The sequence below is a fragment of the Sorex araneus genome, chromosome 1 (assembly GCF_027595985.1).
Source record: "Sorex araneus isolate mSorAra2 chromosome 1, mSorAra2.pri, whole genome shotgun sequence".
NCBI lineage: Eukaryota > Metazoa > Chordata > Mammalia > Eulipotyphla > Soricidae > Sorex > Sorex araneus.
Genome location: NC_073302.1, coordinates 229,245,838 through 229,258,047, shown reverse-complemented (window position 1 = coordinate 229,258,047; position 12,210 = coordinate 229,245,838). Strand labels below are relative to the sequence as shown.

The 12,210-nt window shown below is 39.7% G+C and overlaps 1 protein-coding gene across 7 annotated transcripts in view; it reads left to right on the top strand.

Annotated features, from left to right (window-relative positions):
* Positions 1 to 12,210, top strand: part of IFT88 (intraflagellar transport 88) — a 149,207-nt gene that overhangs the window by 43,361 nt on the left and 93,636 nt on the right. For all 7 annotated transcript variants that reach the window (XR_008630244.1, XR_008630245.1, XM_055139367.1 and 4 more), the window contains 2 exons: positions 4,415 to 4,646; positions 9,067 to 9,137. Coding sequence is in view for 5 of the 7 variants with exons in the window: in XM_055139367.1 (XP_054995342.1) it covers positions 4,415 to 4,646; positions 9,067 to 9,137 (303 nt within the window). In the remaining 2 variants the exon portion in view is untranslated. The remainder of the gene's footprint in view (positions 1 to 4,414; positions 4,647 to 9,066; positions 9,138 to 12,210) is intronic.

Below are 12,210 nucleotides of genomic sequence, written 5' to 3'. Positions count from 1 at the left end.
ACAGTACACCTCCCATCCCGGCCCCTCCCCTGCACCCCCCCCCCCGCCTTGTAACTGATAAGTTTCACTTTACTTTCTGTTTACTTTGGTTACATTCAATATTTCAACACAAACCTCACCATTATTGTTAGGAGTACCCCGCTAGAGTCAGACCTGTTGTGAAGAGAAACGAGGTTTTGGATTTCTGTACTTTAATAACTAAGTCCAGGGAGATTTCTTCTGGATATTGGATCATTGCAAGCTTGTAAACCCCATCTGTGGTCGTCATAATATGGTGGTCCCCATGCCCTTCATCCCCGGAAAGGAAGAGGCGAGAGAGAGAAATACCTTTCCCCTCCTGGGTGGGTATGGGGCCACGGCTTAGTTCTCAGGCTGGGGGCATTCTGCAAGGAGCTGCCCATGCCAAAAGTAGTTTAGCTGGGTCTGGATTCATGCTCATGCAGCTGCGGAGAGGCCGCACACACGTGTGTGCGGCCCCCGGGATCACATCTCCGTGGCAGGAGAGGCCAGTGCCACCCTCTGTTCACTTTTTGTCCCCATTTTTTGACAGGGTTGGATTTTTGTTTTCACATCCAGTAAAAAGTAAAGTAAAAAAGTAAAAAGCTCTACTTCTATGATATTAACCCCTTATCAGATTGGTATTAGGTAAATAATTTTTCCTATTATGTGGACTGTCTTTGTATCTTGTCATCATTTCTTTTGAGGTACAGAAGCTTCTTAGTTTAATGTAGTCACGTTTGTTTATCTTTACTTCCACTAGCTTAGTCAGTGGTGTTTCATCTTTGGAGATGCTTGTAATCTTGAGATCTTTAGTCCATTTTGATTTTGCTTTTGTGCCTGGCATTAGAAAGGTTGGAATTTTTTTTTTTTTTGGTATGTAGATGCCCAACTTTACCAATGCCACTTGTTGAAGAGGTTTTCCTTGCTTCACTTCATATTTCTTGAAGAGCTGTTTTCCAAAAGCACAAACAAGATTTTAAAAACAAAGAAAACCTTAATAAATTGAAACAAAAATGATAGGGGAAAAGTTAGAACAGATGCTATAGAAATAGAAAAAAAAATTCAGAAGAAATTATAGCAAACAACTTACAACCACTTAACTGAAAGGACCTCAAAGGATGGGATGAATTTTACAACTTTCCAAGAATAATCCAGGAGAAAGAAAATCTCAAGAGACAAGTTATTTATAAAGAAATTGAACCAGTAGCAATAAACCTATCCAGATTCATGACAGATTACAGGGGAGTTTTAGGACCTACTATTCATTTCAGCTAGGACATAACATTAGCACTTATCCTTTACAAGCTCCTAATGAACAGCAAAGAAATAGAAATTCTTCCAGATAGTTTCAGTGAAGCCAGTATTACCATAATACTGAAAGAGAGATGATACTGTTTTTTTTTTTTTTTTTTTGCTTTTTGGGTCACACCTGGCGATGCACAGGGGTTACTCCTGGCTCTGCACTCAGGAATTACCCCTGTCCGTGCTCAGGGGACCATATGGGATGCTGGGATTTGAACCCGGGTCGGCCGCATGCAAGGCACACGCCCTACCCGCTGTGCTAGAGAGATGATACTATTAAAAAAAAATTACTCACAAACCAAGAGCTCATGTGACACTGGTGAAAACTTGAAAGCCGTCCAGATCAGGCAGAGGCAACTATGTCCTTTTTGCACCATTATTATTCAACATAATATTGGAAGTCCTTCCCACATAAATTAGGCAAAAAAAAAGAAAATTAAAATTGGAAAATAAACTAGTATTTTTTTCAGATGATATGAAAGTAAATATAGAAAATCCTAAAGAATCCACAAAAACTTTTAGAAACAAATCTGTAAAGTAATAAACTGCAAAATTAACGCAAAAGTTTTGCATTTCTATATGCTAACAGTGAATTAGAAGAGAAAAAAAACCTCCCATTTACTGTTGTGTTCTAAAACCAAGGAATTAACAAAAATGAAAGACTTATTCAAGGAAAACTATAAATCATAAAAGATACATGGAAGTGGAAAAGTGGTTCATATTCATGGACTAGAAGAATCAACTTTGTGAAAATGACTGTTCATCCCAAAACATATATAGTGCGATCCTCATCAAAATTTGTATGACAGCATAAAACTCCCTGAATTGCCAAAGAAGTATTGAGAAAAAAATAAAAAAGAAGATGGAAGGCATTGCATTCCATGACTTTCCCCCAAGCTATAGGAATTGAGACATAGCAGTGACAGAATAAAGACTCTAGGACTAATGGAATAGAAGTGAGAGCCCAGGAATAAATTCTCAGGTATATTGACAATTTATGACAAAGTGATTGGCACATGAAGTGAAGCCAAAGAATGCCTCTTAAGCAGTTTGTGTTGGGGAAACTGGCTAGCCACATTTGAAAAAAATTGACCAATGTGTCATACCAGTCACAGTGATTAATGTAGGAGGGACTAATGGCTCAGTATTTGCTCAGAGTCCATAAAATGCCCTGAGGAAAATCTAGGCAAAACTCTGCATGATATATCAAGCATCTTCAGTGATTCTATATCATTGATAAAGAAAAGAAAAGCATAAAAACAAATCAAGGCTTCTACACTGTAAAAGAAAATAGGTAAACTAATACACTGTAATTAAAAGATACCCTAATGAGTAGGAGAAAATAATTGTATACCATACATCTGATAAGGTGCTAATAGATATATAAAGGACTAACAATATGGAACAAAGGTCCAGAAAGATAGTACAGAGGGTAAGGCAATTGTCTTGCATATGACTAATCCTGGTTTTAAGCCCCAGAACGAAAATGGTCACCTGAATTCTGCCAGGAGCCACTCCTGAGCACAGAGCCAAGGATTGTTCTGAGCCCCCCAGGTGTGGCCCACTCAACCCCCCCAACCCAAAAACTCAACAACAAAAATAATCTCATCAAACACTTCTCCAAAGATATGTAGTAGGCCAAAAAGAATATGAAAAAGTTTTCAATATCATGGGTTATCAGGGAAATTTAAATCAAGATGATGAGATATGACCCCACAACAGTGTCACTAACTTACATCAAAAAGTCCAAGAGCAGCCTGAATTTGCATGGATGCACTAAAAATTGAACCATTATTCACTGTTGGTGGGATTGTCATTTGATTCAGCTTCTATAAATAGTTTTTTTTGTTTGTTTGTTTGTTTTGTTTCTTGGGTCACACCGGGCGATGCTCAGGGATTACTCCTGGCTCTGCACTCAGGAATTAACCCTGGCGGTGCTCAGGGGACCATATGGGATGCTGGGAATCAAACCCAGGTCGGCCACGTGCAAGGCAAACGCCCTCCCCGCTGTGCTGTTTCTCCAGCCCCTAGAGTAAATAGTTTTCTTAAAAAACTAAATATAACTTCCTTATGATCTAACAATTCCACTGGTGAACATCTGCCCCAAGAACAAAAACACACCAATTTTACAAGATATATGCACGATAGTGTTTATTGCATCGCTGTTTTTAAGAGCCAAAGTCTGGAAATTACCCAAATGCTCCAACAGTGCATGAGTGGACAAAGAAATTGTAGTAGATAGCACAGTGGAATACTATTCAGCTATAAGAAAAGATTAAAATCATGCTTTTTGCTACTACTTTAGTTGGAAATAGAGGGTGTTAGGCCAGGAGGATGAAGTGGTTGATATCACTTATATATGGGATATAAAATAAACAAGGAATCTACATTGTCTATTAAAACAAAACCCTTGGACTCTGGCAACAGAATTGAGGTTACCAAGGGAGGGTCTGGGGCAATTAGGGGAATATGTGGTAGGGATGGGGTAGATGGGAAGGACATGGGTATTTAGGGCTTTGTTGGTGATTGAGGTACAAAAATATTATAAGCCAAAAGTAAAACATTAACACTTATACTTCATATTACCTCAATAATAGCATAATAATAGGGATTATGTTAGGGAATAGTTAGAAATAAGTTGAGATTATATCCATTAGAATCACCATTGTCAAAAGACGTGACTCTGCACCTTGAGACCCTTGTGTTGAACCAGTGGCAGTGGGCAAAACTCAGAAAAGTGATGCAAATTTTTATTATTTTTGTTTTTTGGGCCACACCCAAAAAACAGGACTTAGGGTTTAGTCCTGGCTCTGTGGGTTTAGTCCCTGGAAAGAGCAAGGGAAAGGAAAGAAACTCTCCAGCCAGGGAGGAACTTTGTACTGGGCTGAGTTAAATATGGCCCATTTTGTGGATTTGTAGATAGGAAAATTGCGTACAGGTTTTCTTTTTAATAATTAAAGAAAAGATTTCACAACTGTATAGATACAGCAGTGTTCATTGAATTGTATACTTAGTGAATTTTATGACACTTAAACATCAGTATAGATTTAGAAAGTTTATATGGAAGGTCTTCATACCATTAGAGAATAATCCATGTTTATTTTTTTTCCAGAATTAAAATTATGCAAAATATTGGAGTTACATTTATTAAAACTGGTCAGTATTCAGATGCCATTAATTCGTTTGAGCACATAATGAGTATGGCACCAAATCTGAAGGCAGGCTTCAACCTAATTCTTAGTTATTTTGCCATTGGAGATAGAGAAAAAATGAAGAAGGCTTTTCAAAAGTTGATTGCTGTTCCATTAGAAATTGATGAAGATGATAAATATATTTCACCAAATGTGAGTATGAAGACTATTTGGTTACCATATGTTAGTTATCTGTGTGTTCCTATATCTAGAAATGAGAAAGAATGATGCCTTTGTAGGTTTCTCCTAGCCATATGTTATTATGTTTTAGTTAACTAAATTGTGTTTTATTTTCATATTATTTAAATGAGATTGAGAATGATACTTTGTTAAAATAGGGATAGAAACTGCATGATTTTGGTTTAAAAAGGAAAGAATCTTTTTTTTTAAATCTCCTTAGATTTTATTTTATTTTTTTAATTATCACTGTATCACTGTCATCCCATTGCTCATCGATTTGCTCGAGTGGCCACCAGTAGCATCTCCATTGTGAGACTTGTTGTTACTGTTTTTGGCATATCGAATACAACCACGGGTAGCTTGTCAGGCTGTGCTATGTGGGTGAGATACTTTCGGTAGCTTTCTGGGCGCTCTGAGAGGGAGGGAGGAATCGAACCCGGGTCGGCCACGTGCTAGGCAAACATCCTACCTGCTGTGCTATCACTCCAGCCCATTTTTTTAAATCATTTTTTTTTTCTTTTTGGGTCATACCCGGCGATGCACAGGGGTCACTCCTGGCTCTGCACTCAGGAATTACCCCTGGCAGTGCTCAGGGGACCATATGGGATGCTGGGAATTGAACCCGGGTTAGCCATGTGCAAGGCAAACGCCCTACCCGCTGTGCTATCGCTCCAGCCCCTTAATTAATTTTTTAAATTAATTTTTAAAAATTGAATCACTGTGTGATAGACCATTACAAAGCTGTTCATGATTAGATTTCAGTCATACAGTATTCCAACACCCATTCCTCCGTGTACATTTCCCAGTGTCCCCAGGTTCCCTCCCATCACCCCCAACCCCACCCCCAAGCCTGTTTGCCTGTTTCTATCGCAGGCACATCTCTCTCTCTCTCTCTCTCTCTCTCTCTCTCTCTCTTGCTCTCTCACTCTCTCTCTTACCTTCCTTCCCTTTCTCCCTCCTTCCCTCTCTCTCTCTCTCCCTCTCTCTCCCTCTCCTTCCCTCTCTTTCCCCCTCTCTCCCTCTCTTTCCCTCTTCCTCTTCCCCACTTTTGGGCATTGTGGTTTGCAATGTTGGTACTGAAAGGTTATCAAGAATACCCCTTACCTTCTTTTAACCCTTAGATCTTGTCCAGTGTGATCATTTCCATTTGCATGAACTTTAGTCTTGAGTTAAAAAAGGAAAGAATCTTATGAAAAGTATGATTACACGTATTTTTCCCCTACTTTATTTAGACACCATGATTTACAGTGTTGTTAATGATGCATTCATATTACAGGTATACATGTTACAACATTCAACATTCCAACACCTGTCCCACCACCACTGTCACATTCCACCATTGTCTCCATTCCAACACCTGTCCCTCCACCATTGTCTCCATTTTCCCAAACACTTCTCAAGCCTGCCCCCATAGCAGGCCCAAAATAAATTATTTTGTATTGCTTGTTACCATTAAACGGCTAATGGAATGATCAAAAAATATTTCTGCAAAAAAAAATTGCAAAAATTGTTGTATCTCACCATGGGAACATTAAGTCCTTGTCTGACTTAGTCCTTGTCCTTGTCTAACTTAATTAAGCTGTTGTTGCTAGTTAAACATTCTGTGTTAACATTTTTGTTAGTTGATATTGGTTGGTTTATATATATAGTGTATATGTCACTATCACTGTCATCCTGTTGCTCATCGATTTGTTCAAGTGGGCACCAGTAACATCTCTCATTGTGAGACTTGTTGTTATATTTTTGGCATATCCAGTACGCCACGGGTAGCTTGCCAGGCTCTGCCGTGCGGGCACGATACTCTTGGTAGCTTGCTGGGCTCTTCGAGAGGGGTGGAGGAATCGAACACGGGTCGACCGTGTGAAAGGTGAATGCCCTACCACTGTGTTGTTGCTCCAGCCCAGTGTATATGTAATATACATATATAATATATGATCAAGGCTCTGCTTCGGGCAGGGAGGGAAAGGCAACCCATCCCCTCCGAAGGGCCCCAGTGAAGACAGCCAGGCACGGGGGGGCAAGAGACTCTGTCACTCTCTTCTGGGAGCTTGGTCTTATAGTCTCTGGATGTTGGCCTTTGGTGGGATTACACGGCACTGCGGGCAGTTTGTGGGTGTGGCTGCCAAGCTACTGGAAAATGGGGGGGTCTGGGTGGAGAAGGCCCAGTCCCAATCCAATCTCAGCCCCGGGTCCTGCATACCTGGGTTTCTCTGCTGGTTCCTTCATTCATGAGGCTCATCCGAACATATGGAGAGTGGCCTTGAGCATGGCTGTAGCTGGATTCCGGAGATCTTCATCTCTGGACGAGCCTCACACGTGAAGGGACTGGCAGATAAACCCAGGTATGCAGAACCCACGGCTGAGATCGGATTGGGGCTGGGCCTTCTCCATCCAGACCCTCCATTTTCCAGTAGCTTGGCAGCCACACCCACAAACTGTCCTTGGCACTGTATAATCCTACCAACGGCCTACATCCAGAGACTAAGACCAAGCTCACGGAAGCGCATGGCCACGTGACATCTAATAGCCTTGTTCTCTCTCTTGGAGAACCTGACAAGCTACCAAGAGTCTGTTGCCCGCATGGCAGAGCCTTGCAAACTCCCCATGGCGTATTCAATATGCCAAAAACAATAACGATAGGTCTCATTCCCCTGACCCTGAAAGAGCCTCCAATCGTTGGGAAAGATGAGTAAGGAGAGGCTGCTAAAATCTCAGGGCTGAGTGTAATAAAGATGTTACTGGTGCCCACTCGAGTAAATCGACAAACAACGGGATTACAGTGACAGTGATAATATATGATATACATATATAATATACATATATAACATAGTGTCCTACTACTGGGATGTCTACTGTAGATTTTGGAGATATCTCATGGCTACATGTGCAGCTGCATGCTCTAGAAAATCCAGAATATTTAAGTCAGCAGAATATTTAACTGGGTGTAGCTACCTGGGCATCCAGAAGAACTAGGAAGTGGGGGGAGGTCACCCACCCTGACTCTGAGAAGGCATGGAGTTTTCAGCCAAAAACCCCCTATCCCTGTAATTTTTAGCAGATGAGGTTTTCTGTGGAGCTCAGTCCTGAGGTGGTGGAGTCTGGCCAGAGGCATAGCAGTGGATCTGGGGAAAGGTTCCAGCTCCAAGGGCTTTGGTAGGGAAGGAGCTGGCCGCCCTCTTCTAAACATTGCCCTGGAGATCTCAGCCAGGAAAGGGTAGCTGAGAAATTTTTGCTTCTAGTTGATCTCTTTCAAGAATGATTTATGAGTCTCTGGAACAAGACTAGTAGATGAGCTTACGTGGCAGCGGCTGTGGGACATGGGCCTACATGTGTTTTTTTATGAGTAACATTACAGAATCTGAAGAGATAGTACAGTGGGTAAGATGCTTGCCTTGAGTGTGCCTGGCCCAACCTGAGTCCTAGCACCCCAGGTGGTCCTCTGAGCACTGCCAGGAGTGATCCCTTAGCACATATCCTGAGCACCACTCAAGAGTAAATACTGAGCAACACTGGGTCTGGCTGCAAACCAAAATGTGTGTGCATGTGTGTGTGTGTGTGTGTGTGTGTGTGTGTGTGTGTGTGTGTGTGCATGCACACGCATGTGCATGTGTGTATATGTCTCTGTGTGTGCATGTGTGCTTATGCATATCAAGGCTGTTATTATATTGTGGTTGGCCCAGCTGCTTAGTACTTAATTCTTGATGTGCTTCAGTTTCTTTATATTTAAAACTCGATTGATTATAATAACCTTCCTTATACAATTGTGAATATGAAATGAGGTAAGACATTTGAAATGCTTAAAACAGTACCAGAAAGATAAGGCACACAGATGTTGAATGAACATCAACTATATACATTTTTTTCATATTGAAAAACTCATAACATTATTAAAAATAACATTTCAATGGGAAATAGCAGTATATATCAGACTAATGATCATTAGTGTTTATATTTGAGTTTTTAATATCTCACAATTGTACTAAAAAGCTATAAGTTTTGCATAGTTTTTTTCATTCTTTTCTAACCTTTTATCATGTTAGTTCAATAGAAATGTAATTAAAAATAAGAAAGAAAAAGTTGAGCCAGAGCTATAGTACAGCATGTTGGATGTTTGCCTTGCATGCAGCTGACATGAGTTAGATCCCCATCTACCCATACAATCCTCCAAGCCCGCTTGGGGTTATTCCTGAGTGCAGAGCCAGGAGTAACCCCTGAGCACCACCAGGAGTGACACAAAAACAAAACAAAAGGAAAAAGTTCTACTTTACAGAAGGGAAAACAATTAAGTTAATTTGTTCTCTGTCATGCAATTAGCTTATGATGAGGATGATTAGGAATCCAAATTCTTGGTGTATATTCTTTTTTAATCTATTTTTTTAATTCACTTTCCCAGGATGATCCACATACTAATTTAGTGATTGAAGCTATAAAAAATGATCTTCTACGGCAAATGGAACGTGAAAGGTAATACTTTGTAAACTTATTTTTTATTAGTGTATATGATTCTGATTATTTCAAGCTTGTTATAACCAATATATTTTTCATTTTAAAATGTATTGAGTTTTCTTGGAGCTGGAGCAATAGCACAGTAGGTAAGGTGTTTGCCTTCCACACGGCAGACCCAGGTTCAATTCCCAGCATCCCATATGGTCCCCCGATCACTGCCAGGATGAATTCCTGAGTGCATGAGCCAGGAGTAACCCCTGTGCATCGCTGAGTGTGGTCCAAAAAGCCAAAAAAAAAAAAAAAAAGAAGTAAAATGTATTGAGTTTTCTTTTTTCTTTTTTTAAATTAATTCTTTTATTGAATCACCATGTGGAAAGTTACAAAGCTTTCAGGTTTAAGTCTCAGTTATACAACGCTCGAACACCCATCCCTTCACCAGTGCACATATTCTACCACCAAGAATCACAGTATACCTCCCCCCTCCCTCCCATCTCCCCACCTCCCACCCTGCCTGTGTAACTGATAAATTTCACTTTACTTTGATTACATTCAATATTTCAACAAAAAACTCACTATTATTGTTTAGAGTTTCTCCCCCCATGAAGTCAGACCTGCTGAAAAGGAAGCATTTGATAATTCGTTTTCCATTGCTGAGAATGAAGAGATAAGAGGTCGAGTGGCCACACTAGCGGCTGTATGGTTTTGGATTTCTATATTTTAGTATTTTAGTAACTAAGTCCAGAGAAATATCTGCCAGAAATTGCATCATTGCAAGCTTGTACCTCTCAGCTACTTTATTTTCCACATATGAGTGCAATCTTTCTATGTCTGTCTCTTTCTTTCTGAGTCATTTCACTCAGCATGATACTTTCCATGTTGATCCACTTATATGCAAATTTCATGACTTCATGTTTTCTGACAGCTACATAGTATTCCATTGTGTAGATGTACCAGAGTTTCTTTAACTAGTCATCTGTTTTGGGGCTCTGTTTTTTTTCAGATTGTGGCTATTGTAAACAGTGCTACAATGAACATAGAAATGCAGATGTCATCTCTGCTATACCTTTTTGCCTCTCCGGGATATATTCCCAGGAGTGGTATTGCTAGGTCAAATGGAGGCTCAATTTCTAATTTTTTGAGAATTGTCTATATTGTTTTCCAAAAGGGCTGAACCAGTCGGCAGTTTTCTTCTTGTGGATTTCAACCAGTGCATTGTATATCCTTGATATCAACCCTTTATCAGATGGGTACTGCGTAAATATCCTTTCCCATTCTGTAGATTGTCTTTGTATTTTGGTCACTGTTTCTTTTGAGGTGCAGAAGCTTCTTAGTTTGAGATAGTCCCATTTATTTATCTCTGTTTTCACTTGGTTGGCCAGTGGCATGTCAACTTTGAAGATACTGTTGGCTTCAATGTTGTGGAGGGTTTTGTGTATTGAGTTTTCTTTTATCCTTCAAAATAATATAAATTTTAATAAATTTTATAAAATTTCATAAATTTTCATTCCCTTTATTCTTAGTTATTCTTACTATTTTTTTTCTTTTTGGGTCACACCCAGTGATGCACAGGGTGCTTCCTGGCTCTGCACTCAGGAATTACTCCTGGCGGTGCTTGGGGGACCATATGGGATGCTGGGAATCGAACCCAGGTCGGCCGCATGCAAGGCAAATACCCTACTTGCTGTGCTATTCCCATTTTTACTGTAATTTGTTTTCTGTATTAGAACTTTCCCTATATTTTATTTAAAGGTATTCATGTTCTGCCTCTCCATTACTTTCAGTTCCCATGAAAAATATTTTTTTTATTTCTTCCTTCCTTGAACATAATATCTAGTTTCTATCAAGAATGATTTGAAGTTCTGATATTAAATATGGAGTAGGTACATTGTATATCACATGATAGAGTGCCTACTGTTCTTCTAAATACACAATTATATAAGATTTATCATCTTGTATGCATATTTCTTCATTAGTTGGTGATATTAGGTACATTCAGATTGATTTGATTTAACCAATTCTTGTCAACCAACTTTAATTTTTTAATCTTTTTTGAGTCATAATGAGATACAGCTACAAAGCTTTCATTATTGAGTTTCAGTCATACAATTATCGAGCCCCCATCCCTCCATCAGTGTACATTTTCCACCACCATTGTTCCCAGTTCCATCCTGCCACCCCCACCCCATTCCACCTCCTGCCTCTGTGGCAGGTACCTTCCTTATTACTCTCTCTTTACTTTGAAGCATTATGGCTTGCAATACAGATACTGAGAGGCCATCATGTTTGGTCCTTAGTCCTTCAGCACATATCTCTCATCCTGAGTGATCCCTCCAACCATCACTGACTCAGTGGTCCATTCTCCATCCCAACTGCCTTCTCCCCTAGCACAGGATCAGGCTTCCAAACCATGGAGTGATCCTCCTGGCCCTTGTCTCTACTGTCCTAGGGTGTTAGTCTCATATTGTGTTATTTTACATTCCACAAATTAGTGCAGCCATTCTATGTCTTTCCTTCTCTTTCTGACTCGTTTCACTTAGCATGATACTCTCCATGTCCATTCACTTACAAGCAAATTTCATGACTTCATCTTTTTTAACAGCTGCGTAGAATTCTATTGTGTAGATGTACCAAAGTTTCTTTAACCAGTCATCTGTTCTTGGGCACTCGGGTTTATTTATAGATTCTGACAATTTTAATTCTTGTGTTTATGAGAATGATCTCATAAGTGGAATACACTTATTTTTATGACCAGTTATTTATTTTGTACTATATTCTCGAGTTTCATCCATGATTTTTCTTTCTTGTCAAGGGTAAATAATATTCCACTTTTGGAATATGGCCCCTTATCTTTAGGGATTTATGTAATAGTAAAATTAAAAGATAGACATTTCTGGGAAGATGGAGCACACATATTTTTCCCCTGTTACTATTAAATAAACTCCTGGAAATTACATACAACACAAATATGAGAGAGAGAAAGAGAGAGAGAGACAGAGAGAGAGAGAGAGAGAGATATGAGGGAAGAGTATCAATGAGTGCACCTGAGTGACTCCTGGCAGTGAATTCCTTTCACATTTCTAGGACTTGTAAC